Consider the following 20,207-nt stretch of genomic DNA (forward strand, 5'->3'; position numbering starts at 1 on the left):
CTAAATCGTGAATATGAAATAAAAAAGCGATGCTAAAATAAAGAATTTTATAGGTGGTGCTATGCTTTTCTCCTGTAGGTGCCACACTTCGAGTACGTGCTCGTAAATTTCCTTCAATTGTTAACTGTACTGCAATTAATTGGTTTCACGAGTGGCCTCAAGAGGCGCTTCGATCTGTGTCCAAGAGATTTATTTCTGAAGTGGAGTCACTACCGGTACCTTTATTGTATAATTAATAACGAGCTGTCCCTAGGTTATATGTATATTGTTTGAATTATTTTTAGCCTCACCTCGTTGATCCAGTTTCATCCTTTATGTCACACGTACATCAAAGTGTAAATCAAATGTCAGCTATGTACTTTCAAAATGAACGTAGATACAATTATACTACACCAAAAACGTTCCTTGAGCAAATATCGTTATATGGTAAATTATTAAATGAGAAGACTAAAAATCTAAAAATGATGATATACAGACTTGAAAATGGTTTAGAAAAGTTAGCGTCTTGTGCTGCTGACGTAGCTGTATTAAAGGTAATAATTGTGCAACTTATTTTGTAAAAACTAGCTATGAAGCAAACTTTAATTACGTTTATTAATTTAACAAAACATTAATAAAAACCAGGTCACCCTTGCTGAACAAGAACAAATACTAAAAGTTAAAAATAAGGCAGCAGAAGAGCTAATTGAAGTAGTTGGAGCTGAAAGTGAAAAAGTGTCAAAAGAAAAAGCATTTGGTATATCTCTTTTCTTAACAAAATAAGTGTTTTTAATAAATATTTTTATCTATAAATCGACTAATATTTACCATTTAGCTGCGGAGGAGGAAAAAAAGGTTAAAGTGATTGAAGAAGATGTAACAATAAAGGCAAAGATATGTGCTGATGATTTGGCTAAAGCAGAACCAGCGTTGATTGCAGCTCAAGAAGCTTTGAATACCCTCAATAAAAATAATTTAACAGAACTTAAGTCCTTTGGTTCTCCACCAGATGCCGTTGTTAATGTAACAGCCGCTGTTCTTGTCCTCTTTTCTAAGAAGGGTAAAATACCAAAAGATAGGTCGTGGAAAGCGTGTAAGGTAAGTTATTCGTATAAAACTTACTACACTTACGAATTAAACCTGAAATAATGCGTTTAAAAATTGCTAAATAAGATCATAAATAGTTAAAAGGGTCTTAGTTTGTTAACTAATAATGACTAAAGCTATTCCAGTGACTCCGATGAAGTAGTTTAGTACATATTATAGTACATATTATGTATTTTATTTTCAGCTGATGATGGCTAAAGTCGATCAATTTTTGTATGACCTAGTTTACTACGATAAAGAAAATATTCACCCGGATGTTATTAAGGTACGCTCTAGAATTCCGAACCATATTTAAAGCTTATTACGGTTAAAAGGTAATCAAAAAAATATCTTTACTTATTTTTTGTATACTGTTCTATCAGGCTGTCTTGCCATATATCAAGAATCCAGAATTTAACGCTGAGTTTATAATGTCAAAATCAGCAGCTGCAGCTGGACTTTGCGCTTGGGTAATAAACATCGTTAAGTTTTACGATGTGTACGTTGTGGTGGAACCGAAGAGACGTGCTCTCAACGCGGCCAACGCAGAGTTGCAAGCTGCGAGAGATAAGCTCGCATTCCTTACAGATCAGATTAAGGTAGGACTTCCAAAAGATTATTTAAATTTTCGATGAATTAATTGTGCAGAAATCTTATGTTAATTATATACCATAATAATATTTTAAATATACAATCGATATAGGGTAAAAATTTCAGTCAATCAGTCGAAAAATAATCACATATCTATTATAAATTCAACTTAATGATCTAGGAACTGGAAGAAAAGTTAGAAGAGTTATTAAAGGCATTCCAAGAAGCTGTTAACGAAAAAATGAAATGTCAAGCAGAAGCCGATGCTACTAACTACACTATTGATTTAGCAAACAGATTAGTAAATGGTTTAGCTTCAGAGAAAGTCCGGTTAGTAATTTGAAAATAAGCTTATCTAACTTTATCTGTATTTAAGATCTTTTGATTGAAAAGATATTTTGTAATATTTTAAATTACCGAATCATTTTATTAGATGGTCGGCAACGGTAGTAAATCTAAAAGAATCCGGAGTCATGCTGCCTGGTGATGTATTAGTAGTGACAGCATTTATATCCTACGTTGGATGCTTTACGCGTCGGTATCGGCTGCTCCTTATCAATGAGGATTGGATTCCAACACTTGCAAAAACTGATGTAAGTTAAGAAGACAAAAATTTTTAGAGGTGGACGCAATCGCTTCATCGCTTCAGCCTGTAATATCCATTTGCTGGGCGTTGGCCTTCTGTGACCGTTCCGCCGACACAACAAGGCACACATTAAATGTACACAAACAGTCGGTTAAATAGAAGCAGTACTTTAAATTCAGTTATAAATCTTAAACTTTAATTTTTTTTCTATTATTTTAAATTATAAATTTAAATGCATTGTTTTTCTTTAAACTAACGGAATTGTATTAAGCTAATGGAAGGGACTGGACCCCACGACACAGGGAATCCTAGTGTGGGGACCAGAGACATACTGTTCTTTTTGTGACTAAATATAACTGATGTTAATATGTGTTAATGTTATGTACTAACGTTTGAAAAAATAAAGATTTATTATAGATTTATTATCTATCTTGTCCCAATATCTATACGGCTTTTATAATCCCTAATTTGTGTATGTGTTTGTTTATTACGCTTTCACGCGAAAACTACTTAACCGATCATCCTGAAACTTTGTATACATATTCTTTTTATTAAATTTTTTTAATGCGAGTGAAGTCGCGTGTAAAAGCTAGTATAATATATAATATACAAATAGAATGCTACAACACAATAATATATAGGTGAATAGTTTGTTATCTAGCAAGTATTTTCTATTTTCTTTTGTAGCCTAAAATTGAGACGACAGAGGATTTAGAACCATTGTCAATGTTAACGGACGACGCGCAAGTAGCAGCTTGGAACAACGAGGGTCTGCCCACTGACACGATGAGTACTGAGAATGCTACAATACTTACCAATTCTGCACGATGGCCACTTATGATTGACCCTCAGTTGTTAGTACATTCTTATGGTGCTTGATAATAATAATAATAATAATAATATTCTTTATTGCACACCATTAAAAGATATAAAAAAAGTAGTATAAGTAGAGGAAGATGTACAAAGGCGGTCTTATCGCTAAAAGAGCGATTTCTTCCAGACAAACTTTGGGTATAGGACAGCGCATAGAAAAGCGGTTATGTAATTGTTGTAGTGCATTTTTTTAAACAAGTCATTATAAATTTTGTCATTTGCGAGGTTGCACAGTAATTACATGATATATTCACTATTTTATACAGTCTGAGTGCACTCAATTATTCAATCGCGTTTAATGATTATTTTTGTATAAGTTTGTAATCAATGTATTGATTGAGATGATTCCGAACCACGTGACTTTAGTTTTAATAAATATAAACTTTTTTGCGTCATTTTTCTTTTGAATGCATACATGTACATAAGTGCAATCATTCAGAGCTTTGTGGATCAAAATACTGTTCGCTAACGCACCTAATTGTTTTAATATTTTAAAGCGTTATTACATTTTCATTCATATGCATAGGCAAGGTATCAAATGGATTAAATCCCGGTACGGCGATGCCCTTGTCGTGATCCGTTTAACGCAGCGTAACTACTTGGACCGCATCGAACGCGCCGTCAGCAACGGAGACGTCGTGCTGCTCGAGAACATCGGGGAGAGCGTCGACGCCGTGCTCGAACCGTTACTCGGACGAGTGCTAATACGGAAAGGAAAAGTTTTAAAGGTTTGTTTGTTTATCTATCTATCTATATCTATACATATATAAAAGTGAAAGGTCATTCATCACGAAATCTCCGAAACTATAACACCTACAAACATGAAATTTGGCAGGTAGGCTCCTTATAAGACGTAGACATCCGCTAAGAACGGATTTTACAAAACTCAACCCCTAAGGGGGTCAAATGGTGGTTGGAAGTTTGTATGAGAGTCCCATGTTTTTGAAGTAAGAGACTTGAAATTTAAAATGTATGCTCTATATATGGTAACAAGGTGTCCAAATAATGTATCTTTAGAAATCAGTTCCCTTTTGGGGTTAAAACGGGGGATGTTACGTTGACTCACTCATCACGAAATCTCCGAAACTATAATACTTACAAACTTGAAATTTAGCAGGTAGGCTCCTTACAGGGCGTAAACTACTGCTGAGAATGGGTTTGACGAAACTTGACTTCTAAGGGGGTAAAACGGAGGTTGGAAGTTTGTATGAAAGTCCTATGTTTTAGAAGTAAGAGACTTGAAATTTAAAACGTATGCTCTATAGATAATGAAAAGGTGTCCAAATAATGTATCTTTAGAAATCAACTCCCTTTTGGGGTTAAAACGGGGGATGGTAGGTTGACTCACTCATCACGAAATCTCCGAAAATATAACAATTAAAACTTGAAATTTGGCAGATAGGCTCCTTATAGGTCGTAGACATCCACCAAGAACGGATTTTATGAGATTCGACCCCTAAGGGGATAAAACGGAGGTTGGAAGTTTGTATGAAAGTCCTATGTTTTTGAAGTAAGAGACTTGAAATTTAAAATGTATGCTCTATAGATGGTGAGAAGGTGTCCAAATAATGTATCTTTAGAAATCAACTCCTTTTTGGGGTTAAAACGGGGGATGGTGGGTTGACTCACTCATCACGAAATCTCCGAAACTATTAAAGCTATAAACTTAAAATTTGACTGATAGGTTTCTTATAGGGTATAGACATCTGCTAAGAACTAATTTTACGAAACTCGACCCTTAAAGGGGTAAAACGGGACTTGGAAGTTTATATAAAAGTCCTATGTTTTTGAAGTAAGAGACTTGAAATTTAAAATGTATGCTCTATACATGGTGAGAAGGTGTTCAAATAATGCATCGTAATCTATATATATATAAAAGAGAAAGATCACTGACTTACTCATCACGAGAACTCAAAAACTGCTGGATGGTCCATTCATCCAGGATGGACAAAGATGAAATTTGGCAGGGAGGTAGAATATAATTAATAGACGTCCGCTAAGAACGGATTTTGCGATATTCCACCGCTAAGGGGGTTTAATTGGGGTTGATAGTTTGTATTAAACTTATACAGCAGTGTCGGTTTAAAGCAAAATAACCACGTTGCAACCCTATGTGTTCAAGAAACATTTATATTGATCACTTATAAGTAGTACAAAAAAATATATTTTTTACAATATTTAACCTTTACGTTACTAGAATACTTTTTATTTACCCTTGTCTTCACGGAGTCACGGAGGAGCGTGCGTTACGCTATTCTGTGGCATATAGTTACGTAGAACCATATTAAAAACTAAATTGCATGCAGTATATTTAAACATATTTACACTACAATACTATATTATTACTACATTATTTCATACCACAATTCTGACGAATTCAACGAACCATTTTGTTAAACGCGACGCGCGCTTCACGCGCACGTAGTCGCGGGCAACAGTTAGTGTATTATAAAACAAAGTCCCCAAAAGTGTATGTGATCGATTCCCTCAAAATCTACGGAACGGATTTTCATGCGGTTTCATCAATGGAGAGAGATCAGATTATGATGAGAGTTTCACTGGAAGTTTGCCGGAAAAACTTTGTGTCACACTGATTTCAACGCGGGCGAAGCCGCGGGCAAAGCTAGTTATTTATATAATTAGGTAGACCACTTATGCAATAAGTTTGAAAGTCTAGAAATATGCAAGTAAATAAGTTGAAATATTATGTACATGTTAATTAAAATTATTGGAGCCCTTTACACTTTACCATACAAAGCATAAGTGTCCGGGTTTTACGTAGGAAAACAGATGTTTCTTTCATGTTAGATGAGCACATTTTTTAACAAGTTTCTTTTTTATATATATGGACGTACACAAAAACGTGTTTTGTTTTTTAATTTTAGATTGGTGACAGAGAAATAGATTATCATCCGAATTTCCGACTTATAATACAAACAAAATTAGCTAATCCTCATTATCAACCTGAAATGCAAGCGCAGTGCACTTTGATAAATTTCACTGTAACAAGAGATGGGTAAGGAAATTGTATTTTTTTAAACAAAAGTAAGATAATATAATGTTAAAAAATATATAATAGAACCATTCAATAATAGGCTTGAAGAACAATTGTTGGGAGAAGTAGTTAAATCTGAAAGGCCTGATCTAGAAACACTGAGAGCAGGACTTACAAAACAACAAAATGACTTCAAGATCACTTTAAAAAGTCTCGAAGATGATTTACTAAAACGATTGTCTTCCGCGGGACCAGATATTCTTAGTGATTCAGCTTTGGTCATTAACTTAGAGACTACGAAGAAGACAGCTGCAGATATAGAAGTGAAAGTCGAAGAAGGAAAAGTGACTGCGGTCAAGATTGATGAGGCCCGAGAAAGATACAGGTAAGTTTTCCAATTAGATAGAGTATATCACATAGGTTTTGGTGCTAAATAATATTAATGAAATTGACTTCTTTTTTTAGGCGAGCAGCTACACGAGCTTCAATCTTATATTTCATTTTAAATGATTTATACAAAATAAATCCGATGTATCAATTCTCCTTGAAAGCGTACAGCGTAGTGTTTAAAGACGCCCTTTTAAAGGCTGAGCCGTCTGATGAACTGGACGTTAGGGTTGCCAACTTATTGGATAGCATAACATTTGCTGTATTTGTTTACACAAGCCGTGGGTTGTTTGAAAAGGATAAACTGGTTTTCTTGTTTCTGGTCACGTTGCAAGTTAGTTTCGTAAACACACATTTGTAAATTATTAAAGGTTCATTCACGTAAAATCTATGCTTCTATTAATAATTTCTCTAATTACAAATTATAAATAAAGGTCTAATTCAAATTTTTGTTTATTTGACAATCATAGTTATTTATTGATGAATTCTTATAGATATTACAAGGTGATGGAAAAGTAGATCCACGGGAACTAGACTTCTTACTCAAATATGCAGTTGCTCCGGTCAACTCTCCATACTCTTGGTTGTCCAATAATTCTTGGGGAGGAATTGTAGCGCTGGCAAAAATGGATGCTTTTGAAAATCTAGATAAGGATATTGAAGGAGCTACAAAACGGTATTAGCTACTTTTGATTAAACATAAAGTAACGCTTATCAGAGATTTTATTTAAAGCCTTCGATTGAAAGTAATTGAGCGTTAATTTTGAATACAGTAACGATGTGATAGATACTGGCAGCAATTTTTAAAATCGGTAGTTTTAAGTTTGTAACAGTTCAAACAAAGTACCATTTTATTATTAATAAAAGTGAAATAATATATACGGTACACTTAAATATTCTGTCAGGTGGCAAAAGTATACTGATGGTGAAGCTCCAGAAAGAGACAAGTTACCAGGCGAATGGAAGAACAAGACCTCGTTGCAACGTCTTTGCATACTACGAGCTCTCAGACCTGATCGCATGTCTTATGCATCTGGGTACGCTGGTATTAATTTATGTCATAGTATAATAGACATCCATGACTATTGAGTCATCAATAAAAAAAATATTTTAGAGCTTTTTGTGAGGAAAACCTTGGAACAAAGTATGCAGAGGCTAGAACTCCACCGCTGGAAAAGTCTTTTGAAGAAAGTACATCTACTACACCCATGTTCTTTATACTTTCACCAGGAGTTGATCCTTTAAAGGTACTCGACTGTTTTAGATAGCTACGTAGAAGATTTTAGTTCTAAATAAACCATATAATTGTATAGAGTGTAATATTCGTTCATAATACAATTGATAGGACGACTATTTCTAGGACGTGGAGAAATTAGGACGTAAACTCGGATTTTCTACCGACAAAAAGAACTTCCACATCGTCTCGCTAGGTCAAGGTCAGGAGGTGGTAGCAGAAGAGGCTATGACTGTTGCCTCAGAGCACGGCCATTGGGTCATACTTCAAAATGTTCATCTCGTAGCGAAGTGGCTTTCGACGCTAGAAAAGAAGATGGAAGAGACTTTTGAAAATCCCATTGAAGATTATAGGTAATTAATTGACTAGCCCGTTGGCGCAGTTTGTAGTAACCGTGCTTTCCGCTCCAAGGGTTGTGGGTTCGATTCCCACCCCGAGTCTGGGTGTAATATAAATATTTATTTATGTATTGGAACGAAGTTCCTTACGGCAGGCATGACATTTAACCGTAAGAAAAATATATAACAGAAGTGACGTAATATCAGTCACACGACTGTATAATATGACGTTTGTAAAACTAAAATATTACTAGTAAACTTTTTTTAAATTATTTATGTAATTTTATACTGTCGACAAAAATAAATAAAGACATATGTTTTTTATTTAACTTAATAGTTTGAATTATTATTATTATTATTTTCTTTGATTTATTTTCTTGTACGGTATTTGTTATTTTCTAAAATACAAAATTTCCTAAATACTTTTATGTACTTAATTAAAAACCAAACAACAAAATTAAAAAAAAAATCAAGAACTAGAAAATATATATAAAATTCAACATTTTTTTTTTTCAAATTGTGTGCTTCTATACTATCCGAAGGAACTTCGTTCCTACCTGGTGTCCCATGACACCATATAATTTTTTTTATATATGTATAGTATTATTTATAAGTATGTTTATCGAAAAAAAAATATGTAGCTATATACCAGTCGGCTGTTGCCTATAACACAAGCATTAAGTTGCTTACTTTAGGAACAGACGACCGTGTGTGTATTGTGTACATATTTATTTGTTTATTTATTTAAATTAATTAATTATAATTCTTAAATTTTTGTTATGCCGTTATAATGATTTTTGTTGTTTATAGACTATTTCTAAGTGCTGAACCAGCGGCAGATGCTGCATATCATATTATACCGCAAGGAATTCTAGAATCTGCTATTAAAATTACAAACGAACCTCCAAGCGGCATGTGGGCTAATTTACATAAGGTAATAAAGCTCTTTTATTAATAATATTATTATAACTATTGTGATTGATTTAAGCTAAAATTAAAAATGACGTGATTTACAAAACACAGGCTCTAGATAACTTCAGTCAAGAAACACTAGAAATGTGTAGCAAAGAGGCAGAGTTTAAAGCTATATTGTTCGCTCTATGCTACTTCCACGCTGTTGTTGCCGAACGACGTAAGTTTGGACCTCAAGGATGGAACAGGTACGTATAGACTTAATAAGACAAAGTAAATTTCTGTGACTAGACTAATTACAAAGACTTATATATATGGCAAGATATTTTATTAACATAATTTACACTTTATTATCTACTTTATCTTAATGATTATAATAATTTTACTATTCATTGTTTCTATGTGGTTATTTTGCAAACTTTCTCAGGTTTTTGATAACTTGCATAAAGCTAAACAGGAATTTTAAGAAAGCTATTTGACGTGTTTTTTTAGTCTTTTATTTACTCCAAAATTAATTTGACAAAAATAGGTAGTTTCATTTTTAATTTAGCCGTGATGCGTTGTATAAGCTCCAATCTTTCGTCGCCTTAATAGAAAAACAAAGTTATATGAGGCATTCACCAATAACACCATAATAGAATTTTTGAAAACAGTACGTGTACATCATAATAAAATTCTAATATAATATCTAAACATACATTTTATAGGGTATACCCCTTTAACTTTGGTGATTTGACGATTTGCGTATATGTGTTGTACAACTACCTGGAGGCTAACCCTCGCGTGCCCTGGGAGGACCTTCGGTATCTCTTTGGTGAAATCATGTATGGCGGACACATCACCGATGACTGGGACAGGAGGCTTTGTAGAACCTTCTTACTGGAGTACATGCAGCCGGAACTGGTGATATTTATTTATCTGTATAACACTAGTATAACAATTGTGTAATTTATTTAATATTTGGAAAACCAACAGCACAATGAACGATAACTAACATTAGTACTAAACAAAGTTTGTCTCTTTTTTATATATATAACTAAGCCGGCAAACAAGCGTACGGCTCACCTAATGGTAAGCGATTACCGTAGCTTATTGACGTCTGCAACACCAAAAGCATCGCATGTGCGTTGGCGACCTTGCCCCAATTCCTCCCAAGAGCTCTGGTCACCTTACTCACCAACAGGAACACAATACTGTTTGAAAACAATATTATTTAGCTGTAATCTTCTGTAAGGTCGAGGTACTTCCACAGTCGGGCTGCTCCAGATTTTGATCAGGAATTTTCCTGCTGTTCCTAACCTCAGTTCTTTTTATGGATACCATCTTTATTTTAAAATAAAATCTACTAATGTATGAAAAAAATTGTTTGTTTATACTAATACTAGCTGTGCCCGCGGCTTCGCCCGCGTTGAAATTAGTGTGTCACAAAGTTTTCCCGGCAAACTTCCCGTGAAACTCTCATCAAAATCGGCTTAGCCATTCCGTAAACCTTCCCCTTGCCAATGGCGAAGCCCTCTCTCCAATGGTGAAACCGCATGAAAATCCGTTCAGTAGATTTTGAGTGAATCGATCACATAAACTTTTGGAGACTTTGTTTTATAATACACTAACTGTTGCCCGCGACTACGTCTGCGTGGTTATGAAGATATGCTATTAAGTCTATTAAGATCTTTAACGCAAATTTCACTTGAAATTCTTATCACACTCAGTAACTTTTTAAAAGGCACAATTTAGTAAAATTTAATACTAGTATTTATAAAATCTCTCTATACAACATATTCTTAGTTTTATTTTCAGGCTGCAATATAAAAAAACCTATCAGGCGAACTTATAGCTGCTGAATATGTTTCATACAAATTATCAACCCCAATTAAACCCCCTTAGCCGTCGAATATCGCAAAATCTATTCCTAGCAGACGTCTACTAACTATAATCTACCTCTCTGCCAAATTTCATCTTTGTCCATCCTGAATGGATGGACCCTCCAGCGGTTTTTGAGTTCTCGTGATGAGTGAGTCAGTGAACTTTCTCTTTATATATATATAGATTACGGTGCATTATTTGGGCACCTCCTCACCATCTATAGACCATACATTTTAAATTTCAAGTCTCTTACTTCAAAAACATAGGATTTTCATACAAATTTCCAACCCACGTTTTACCCCCTTAAGGGTCAAGTTTCGTCAAATCCATTCTTAGTGGATGTTTACGCTCTATAAGGAACCTACCTGCCAAATTTCAAGCTTGTAGGTGTTATAGTTTCGGAGGTTTCGTGATGAGTGAGTCAACCTACCATCCCCCGTTTTAGCTCCAAAAGGGGGTTGATTTCTCAAGATACATTGTTTTGACACTTTTTCATCATCTATAGAGCATACATTTTAAATTTCAAGTCTCTTACTTCAAAAACATAGGACTTTCATACAAACTTCCAACCTCCGTTTTATCCCCTTAGGGATCGAGTATCGTAAAATTCGTTCTTAGCGGATGTCTACACCCTATAAGAAACCTACCTGCCAAATTTCAAGTTTATAGCTGTTATAGTTTCGTAGATTTCGTGATGAGTGAGTCAACCTACCATCCCCCCGTTTTAACTCCAAAAGGAAGTTGATTTCTAAAGATACATTATTCGGACACTTTCTAACCATCTATAGAGCATACATTTTAAATTTCAAATCTCTTACTTCAAAAACATAGGACTTTCATACAAACTTGCAACTCCCGTTTTACCCCCTTAGGGGTCGAATTTTGTAAAATCCGTTCTTATCAAATGTCTACACCTTATAAGGAGCCTATCTACCAAATTTCAAGTTTGTAGGTGTTATAGTTTCGGGGATTTCGTGATGAGTGACTAAACCTGCCATCCCCCGTTTTAACCCCAAAAGGGAGTTGATTTCTAAAGATACATTATTTGAACACCTTCTCATCATCTATAAGGCATACATTTTAAATTTCAAGTCTCTTACTTCAAAAACATAGGACTTTCATACAAACTTCCAACCCCCTTTTTACCCCCTTAGGGGTCGAGTATCGTAAAATCCATTCTGAGCGGATGTTTACGTTCTATAAGGAGCCTACCTGCCAAGCTTCGTAGGTGTTATAGTTTCAGAGATTTCGTGATGAGTGACCTTTCGCGTTTATATATATTATAGATTACATATAAAAATGAATGATCAAAGTTTTTGCTCGTTTGTAATGGACAAACTCAAAAACTACTGGACTAATTTGGAAAATTCTTTCAACGGTTATCGTTATCACTGACTGATACAGATTTTATTCTATCAGGTGTAAACGGAATACCTAAAACCATACACGCAGTTGAATCCGCGGGCGAGAAATCAGTTTGTTTTGTAACAATCTCCTGATTTTAGGTTGACGGTGAATTGACTCTTGCACCAGGATTTATATCTCCACCCAATTCAGACTATGTAGGTTACCATCAATACATTGATGATTTCCTTCCCGAGGAGACGCCTTACCTTTATGGCTTGCATCCTAATGCAGAAATCGGTTACTTGACCACTGTTTCAGAAAGACTTTTCAAGGTATATAAAAAAAATAATCAGATGAATTAATTATTATGAAATATGCCTTATAGACATCATTAAATTATTAACTTTTACTGTAGGTTGTATTTGAAATGCAACCACGTGATACTGGAGCTCAAGCTGGTGGCGGTGCTAGTAAGGAGGAAATGGTAAGAAAATAATAGGTCTTTACCTATGAAATTGCCGTTTTTGATGAAATATCTTAACGCATTTTTTTCTATATTTTTCATTTTTATTATTCAAAGTAAATAGCCACGTAATCAATGCATTTTTGCCAACATAGTGGTAACTTATTGATGCCTTTCTTGAAAAACTCTGCTGGCAACAAGCTTTTCAAAGGCATTTTGAACTGCCTCTCGGGTATTGAATTTTTTCCCGCCAAAAAGTTATCCAAATTCTGGAAAAAATGGAAGTCTGTAGGAGCAAAATCTGGTGAGTACGGTGGATGATGGTGAACTTCCAACCCCAGCTCTTGTAACTTGGAGACCGCCTGCTGTGCAGTATGAGGTCGCGCGTTGTTGAGCAGGAGCAGCGGAGCCGAGCGATTGACCAAAGCTGGTTGAAGCCGTGTGAGCTTCCCCATTATTGTGTTTAGTTCTCCACCGTACACATCTGCAGTAATGCTCATGCTGTTTGATAAGAAGCTGTGATAAATTACACCGGCGCTAGACCACCAAACAGTTACCATCACTTTCTTAGGGGTCATTTTTCGTTTAGGGCATTGTTTAGGTACTGAACCAGAACCTAACCAACTAGCTGAGCGCTTGCGATTGTCGAATAGAATCCATTTTTCGTCACAAGTAACAATGCGATTCAATATGCCTTCGTTTGTGTGTCTGTTGAGTGAGCAGTGCAAGGCACGTCCCGATGCGTACTTCGCGCTGGCGTTCATTCAATTCGTGAGGCACCCATTTGTCGAGCTTCTTTACTTTGCCAATTTGACGCAAATGGATCAATATTGTTTTAATGCTAACTTCGAAAGCTGCTGCTAATTCAGCTGTAGGTTGAGAATCATCAGCCTCCATAATCGCCTTTAATTCTTCATTGTCGATCAAAATTTTCAACCAACCACGTGGTTCGTATCGTTAGTAGTGTTTGCATCGTAAACGTCATTGGTGTTGCGTGCCGCTTCTGGCGCTTTACTACCACGACGGAACTCATACTCAATAATTACTCGAATTTTTAGCATATCCATGATGACGAAAAACGTACAAATGCGATGTAAAGAACGCTAACCATTAAACAAATGAGTAAAATAAAAATAATTTTAGATTCGAGTTCTTAGCGATTTTTTTTTTAGTTTTGAAATACATAGCCAGTACGACGAAACGGCAATTTCATAAAGACTTAATATTTTAATAAAATAATTTTTAACAAAAACAAAAACCGACTTCAAAAAGGAAACTAAAAAGTGAAAAATAAATTTACTTAGTACAAAGTAATTCGTATTTTGATTTAGTTAATCAGAAATGATTAAATAAATATTTTATAATTTTGAAGTTGGTGCCAAGTAAATACTACAACAACCTGGCTACAATAACAAATACAAACAACACACAACAAACAAGTACAACAAAATATTATTAGATATGTCAAAACAATAACAGAATAATAACAGTATTCAACCTAATAGTCAATGAAACAAATTATGAAAGAAAACTGAATACAACTTAAGAGTAGATACTAGAGTAGTTATTGTTTTACTTGGCACCGACTTCAAAATTATAAAATATTTATTTAATCATTTCTGATTAACTAAATCAAAATACGAATTACTTTGTACTAAGTAAATTTATTTTTCACTTTTTAGTTTCCTTTTTGAAGTCGGTTTTTGTTTTTGTTAAAAATTATTTTATTTTACAATTTTTAGTGACGGGTAGACCTAACAAGGATGCTTTTTCTCTTATCTCGGGGGTTCGGAAACATACACAATACACAAGCACAAACACCCAGATCATGACAAACATCTATATGGCCAATACAAATGTCTGTCGTGCGCGGGGATTGAACCCACTAACGCCAGCGCAACAGGCGGTGCTGTGACCGCTGTGCTAACGCGTCGACATACTATGAGTAAAGTTCGCTATCAGGTGTACGTAATAACAACCGGGACTGACAGCCTAGCGTGTAGCGAGGCTAAGTTGGGAGAACCACAAGGATTAACAACTAGACTAAAAATAAATATTTGTATAATCATAAATATCCACTCCGAGCGGGAATAGAACCCGCGACCGTCGGTGTTTAGGCGCCGCCGACACGGCACATGCACCATTATATCAAAGCGGTCGTCAAACAGCAAAAGGTAACTGCTGTAAATTGTTGAGAAATTTCCTCGAGTGTTTATGGGCTCCATCATCAAACCTGGTCCTGCGACACAGATGATCACACAGCAGGTAATTGCTATAAATCGTTGAAAAGTACCCTCGACTATCTTTCGTCTCCATCATCAGACTTTAATGGCACTTGTAACTCATATAGGTGCAAAGTTCTAATCAGTAGAAACGAATTAAGTTCAAACAGCAGGTAATTTCTATAAGTCGTTGAAGAGTACACTCGACTATCTTTCGTCTCCATCATCAGACTGAAATGGCACTTATAACTCATATATATGCAAAGTTCTCATCAATAGAAACGAATTAAGTTCAAACAGCAGGTAATTGCTATAAATCGTTGAAAAGTTCCCTCGACTATCTTTCGTCTCCATCATCAGACTGAAATGGCACTTGTAACTCATATAGGTGCAAAGTTCTAAACAACAGAAACGAATTAAGTTCAAACAGCAGGTAATTGCTATAAATCGTTGAAAAGTACCCTCGACTATCTTTCGTCTCCATCATCAGACTTTAATGGCACTTGTAACTCATATAGGTGCAAAGTTCTAATCAGTAGAAACGAATTAAGTTCAAACAGCAGGTAATTTCTATAAGTCGTTGAAGAGTACACTCGACTATCTTTCGTCTCCATCATCAGACTGAAATGGCACTTATAACTCATATATATGCAAAGTTCTCATCAATAGAAACGAATTAAGTTCAAACAGCAGGTAATTGCTATAAATCGTTAAAGAGTTCCCTCGACTAACTTTTGTCTCCATCATCAGTCTGTAATGGCACTTATAACTCATACGGGTGCAAAGTTCTCATCAATAGAAATGAATTAAGTTCAAAAAGAAGGTAATTGCTATAAATTGTTGAAGAGTTCCCTCGACTATCTTTCTTCTCCATCATCAGATCGACTCCAGACCTTTATTAAATAGTTGTGTTTTATAGTGCTTAATGAAAACATGATTAAATTTACTAGTCACCCTTACGATTTTTGAAAGTTTTCCTCGATTTCTCTGGGATCCCATCATCAGATCCTGGTTTCCTTATCATGGTACTAAACTATGAATATCTCCTTTCCAACAAAAAAAGAATTATCAAAATCGGTTCATAAACGAAGAAGTTATCTCCGAACATACATAAAAAATATATATATACGGTCGAATTGAGTAACCTCCTCCTTTTTTGAAGTCGGTTAAAAAAGGAAAAAGAAGTTTGGCTGTTGTCTAATTTTAAGTTTGGCTAAGACAAGTACTAATGATGTTTCTTTAAAATAGGTGCGATACATATTAGACGATATAATGGATAGAGTGCCAGAACCATTTAACTTGGTGGAGCTTATGGGAAAAGTGGAAGAACTGACCCCATTCACAATAGTCGCGCTGCAGGAGTGCGAGCGTATGAACCGGCTTATGGGAGAGATTAGAAGGTCACTGAAGGAATTAGAACTCGGTCTTAAGGTGAAAATGGACCTGTCTTTATTGCTTTTATTTGTTGATATTAATTATCTTATCATAAATATATTTCACTAAATCTCTAAAATAGCTGTTTTTGTTTGCTTTTTAGTTTTTCCCAGTATGTTAAATAATGTTATTCTATCTTTGAATGGTTATTACCATGCCTTTTGAAGTTGTCTCATGAATACAATATTTACATAACATTCATTATTGATTCATTAAATACAGGGTGAGCTAACAATAAGCAGTGACATGGAGAATTTGATGGAGTCATTGTTTATGGATCACGTGCCCGAGTCTTGGACTAAATTGGCCTATCCGAGCTTATTGGGTCTCGCCGCCTGGTTTTCAGACCTTTGCCTGCGGCTCACGGAGTTGGAGAATTGGTCTGGAGATTTCAATGTAAATATTTTTATTATATGTTGTCCTTATGACATATTTATTTTACCTTATCTTTGACGTTGATGTTACCAATCTGGTTTATACCGGGACGGTCAATGTGTCCGTGTCTTTTTGAACTTTGTTCATGTCAACATAGTGGGTTTCTGGATATAAATTGGCGCCGAAGAAGGTCAAGGTGGGTTTGTCACACAATAAAGTTTTGACGACTGTTTTTTAGGATGCACACGTTGATATATATGATAGTATATTGAAAACGAAAATATTTTTTTCATAAAACCTGTGTTTTCCACATAAACATTACTAACATAGTGATCCCTACCAGCTCCCCCCAGCAGTTTGGCTGGCCGGTTTTTTCAACCCGCAGTCGTTCCTCACGGCCATCATGCAGCAGACGGCGCGCAAGAACGAGTGGCCGCTCGATAAGATGTGCCTCAACTGCGATGTCACAAAGAAGAATAGGGGAGATTTCAAGTTAGTTGTTATTATCGCAACAGTAAATAAATAAACGATTCATACTAAACGTAGGATTTACTCCTCTGTTGGGATTTGGAAACTCGCACAATACATAAGCACAAACGCCTAGAAACACCTGTATAGTTTTTACAAATGTTTGCCATGAACATGGATCGAACCCGCGACCGCTAGCTCATAAGCCAGGGCTGTGACCGCTACGCCAACGCATCGTCAAACACAAAACAAGCCTACAAAACAGTATAAGACTAAATGAATTAGTTTAGAATACTATAATACGTCTGTCAAAACAAAATAAAATTGGTCTCCTTTTAAAATTCAGCGCGCCGCCACGCGAGGGCGCCAATATCCACGGGCTGTACATGGAGGGCGCGCGCTGGGACACGGCCACGGGTGGCATTGTGGAGTCCCACATGATGGAGTTGTTCCCCATGATGCCCGTGATCTACATCAAGGCTGTCACACAGGACAAGCAGGATACGCGCAACGTATATGAGTGTCCCGTCTATAAAATACGGTATGATCTCTTCTGTTATACTATATCGAATCAAATGGAGACTTGATGCTAGAATTAGACATAAGTAGAGAGTAATTGAGAGTCAGTCTTCTTGTTTCACTAAGGAGTTTGAATTTTTTTATTTCAAATAAAAAACTTCAGCTAGTTAATAAACTCAAGATTATCTTAATAATCACCAGATTATCTTAATAATCACCAGATTATCTTAATAATCACCAGATTACGTGAAACGATAAGTACTATTTTTTATTAAGAAGTTGCAGTTTAGATAGATCTTTCCGTCGTGGTGCAATTACCATTTCATCTACTACATATAGTTCGGTTCTGATTGACGTTATGTTCATTATTTATAATGAAATTTAAAATAATAATTATAGAATGCGTGGACCAACGTTTGTTTGGACGTTTAATTTGAAGACAAAGGACAAGCCAACACGCTGGACCCTCGCAGGAGTCGCGTTGTTGCTCGGAGTGTGACTCTTCAATTACATTATTACTACTACTATATTTTAATTGTTAAAATTGATTATTATAGTGTTTATTTTATTTATGTCACATTGCTGTGTAGAATAAAGTAAAGGCGTAAATAAAAATATTATAAAATATTTAGCTCCTCTTGTTTCTTTACCTACTTTTAAAATAGCATATAACTTTTAGACATGCATAAACTTTAAAGCTCCATGCGTTTCGACGATCTAAATCATTATACGATTCTCTTATAAATTCTTATTTCAATAAAATTATTTGACTGTAAATAAAATAAATGGACCCTCTGTATATAATTTTGTTTTAAGCATGGTATTATAAATGCTTTTGTTTTAAACTACTAGACATTTAAAGGTTTTGTAAAGCTTATGGAAATTGTTTTTCAGCATCATATAGTGGTGTATAATTACGTATAATATGTACTGAAATCATTACGTTTGGAATAGTTAAAAAGTAAATTTAAAAGTAAAACAAGAATTTTTTACAAATACATATAATTATTTTACACTCAATAGTAACTTCAAAGTCAATATTTTTTAAACATTTCGCTTTTATAAATTCAATTTCTTCTTAGCTTATAGAAATAAATTAATATTTTCCTTACAAGTAATCACCAATGTATCTAGGTCAGATAAGAAGTTCTATTATCTATGTAGTATTAAAAAAAATCTTACTGGAAGACTGTAAAAATAAAATTATGCACCTAAAGATGTAGTGACGTTAGAAATTACACACAGAAAAACTGCGGAATAACACGATTCTGAAAAACTTGAAAACATCAGCGTGTAGCATTTCGTATTATATTAGTCTATAACCTGCCACAATACGCAAGTACTTTTAATCAAGAAAAAATCGTAAAAGTAAATCCTGAGATTAGTAATAAAACAAAATCTTCACTTAACAATACTGAGGGCTGTTTCACCAGTTGTGAATAACGCTCTCTGACGAATAGACAGTATCCGACGGTAAAAAGTGTTTAATAATAATAATAATAATAACAATAATCTTTATTGCCATGAAAACTATACAATGTAATTATTTCTAACGGCATCTGCACTAAGCACGGCTTGTATCGCAGATGCCAGGCATGCAATTACCAGACAAATATTTCTTTAGACACAGATCGAGCCGATATAAACTATTTTACATACAGTTACTACGGTCACTCGGGGCAACTTTGATTGACAAGGGTAACTTTGACAGTCAAATCGCGAAATTATTTTTTGATTCATTATTCTTTTTTACCATCGAATTCTACTGTATTTATGAGATATTTCTATTCGCATGTATCTTAAAGTTGTAGTTTATTAATTGAGAAGAAACAAGTTCTACCGGCCTATTCTACCTCCTGTCAAATGTATCGTCATCCGTCAAATAGCGCTATCCACAAATAGTGAAACAGGCCCTAATTTTTTTTAATAATATCACGTGTAGATATTAAAATGACTAGACGAAAACTTAAAATAGGTGTTAATATATAAAGTAAATTTGAAATTGAAAACACCAATTGTATCACAGTTTTTAAAAATTGACAATCATATAATAATTTAACCTTATTAGTGGTAGGGAACAGCAGGAATTTCCTGCTCAAAATATAGAGAAGCCCGACTGGGGTAGTACTTCGACCTTAAGATCACAGTTAAATAATACTGTTTTCAAGCAGTATTGTGTTCCTGTTGGTGAGTAAGGTGACCAGAGCTCCTGGGGGGATTGGGGATTTGGTCGGCAACGCGCTTGCGATGCTTCTGGTGTTGCAGGCGTCTATAAGCTACGGTAATCTCTTACCATCAGGTGAGCCGTACGCTTGTTTGCCGACCTAGTGATATAAAAAACAAACCCATTTTGTGCTATGTTATACAACATTAAAAGTGCAACCTACCGTGATGAATTGCACATTAATTGCTTAACAATAGTTTTGCACATTTAAGTATATAAAGCATATGAGATGTTTATTACCAAAATTTAAAATTCTGCACATCATTTTTGTAAAGATTATAAGTACGTATTATCTGCTCTAAAGTGTGATT

The 20,207-nt window shown here is 35.0% G+C and overlaps 1 protein-coding gene and 1 long non-coding RNA gene across 2 annotated transcripts in view; one reads left to right on the forward strand and one right to left on the reverse strand.

Moving 5' to 3' along the window:
• The window catches only part of LOC123662096 (dynein beta chain, ciliary-like), a 46,210-nt gene extending 27,913 nt beyond the window's left edge, over positions 1-18,297 (forward strand). The window contains exons 56-82 of the mRNA XM_045596984.1: positions 54-215; positions 285-533; positions 625-736; positions 815-1,077; positions 1,271-1,351; positions 1,449-1,664; positions 1,838-1,986; positions 2,090-2,249; positions 2,930-3,096; positions 3,642-3,843; positions 6,001-6,131; positions 6,211-6,495; positions 6,576-6,831; positions 6,992-7,173; positions 7,403-7,534; positions 7,612-7,744; positions 7,858-8,084; positions 8,880-9,003; positions 9,093-9,229; positions 9,689-9,884; positions 12,350-12,523; positions 12,607-12,675; positions 16,125-16,307; positions 16,533-16,706; positions 17,029-17,177; positions 17,500-17,694; positions 18,072-18,297. Of these exons, the coding sequence (XP_045452940.1) occupies positions 54-215; positions 285-533; positions 625-736; positions 815-1,077; positions 1,271-1,351; positions 1,449-1,664; positions 1,838-1,986; positions 2,090-2,249; positions 2,930-3,096; positions 3,642-3,843; positions 6,001-6,131; positions 6,211-6,495; positions 6,576-6,831; positions 6,992-7,173; positions 7,403-7,534; positions 7,612-7,744; positions 7,858-8,084; positions 8,880-9,003; positions 9,093-9,229; positions 9,689-9,884; positions 12,350-12,523; positions 12,607-12,675; positions 16,125-16,307; positions 16,533-16,706; positions 17,029-17,177; positions 17,500-17,694; positions 18,072-18,171 (4,608 nt within the window). The 3' untranslated portion in view covers positions 18,172-18,297. The remainder of the gene's footprint in view (positions 1-53; positions 216-284; positions 534-624; positions 737-814; positions 1,078-1,270; positions 1,352-1,448; positions 1,665-1,837; positions 1,987-2,089; positions 2,250-2,929; positions 3,097-3,641; positions 3,844-6,000; positions 6,132-6,210; positions 6,496-6,575; positions 6,832-6,991; positions 7,174-7,402; positions 7,535-7,611; positions 7,745-7,857; positions 8,085-8,879; positions 9,004-9,092; positions 9,230-9,688; positions 9,885-12,349; positions 12,524-12,606; positions 12,676-16,124; positions 16,308-16,532; positions 16,707-17,028; positions 17,178-17,499; positions 17,695-18,071) is intronic.
• On the reverse strand, positions 2,589-8,566 carry LOC123662097. The gene is made up of 3 exons (XR_006744443.1): positions 8,547-8,566; positions 7,849-7,853; positions 2,589-2,668 (listed from the first exon to the last, which is right to left on the reverse strand). It is a non-coding gene; the product is annotated as an uncharacterized LOC123662097 (long non-coding RNA).
• Positions 18,298-20,207: the final 1,910 nt, after the last annotated feature.

Source organism: Melitaea cinxia, chromosome 18 (assembly GCF_905220565.1).
Source record: "Melitaea cinxia chromosome 18, ilMelCinx1.1, whole genome shotgun sequence".
Classification (NCBI taxonomy): Eukaryota; Metazoa; Arthropoda; class Insecta; order Lepidoptera; family Nymphalidae; genus Melitaea; species Melitaea cinxia.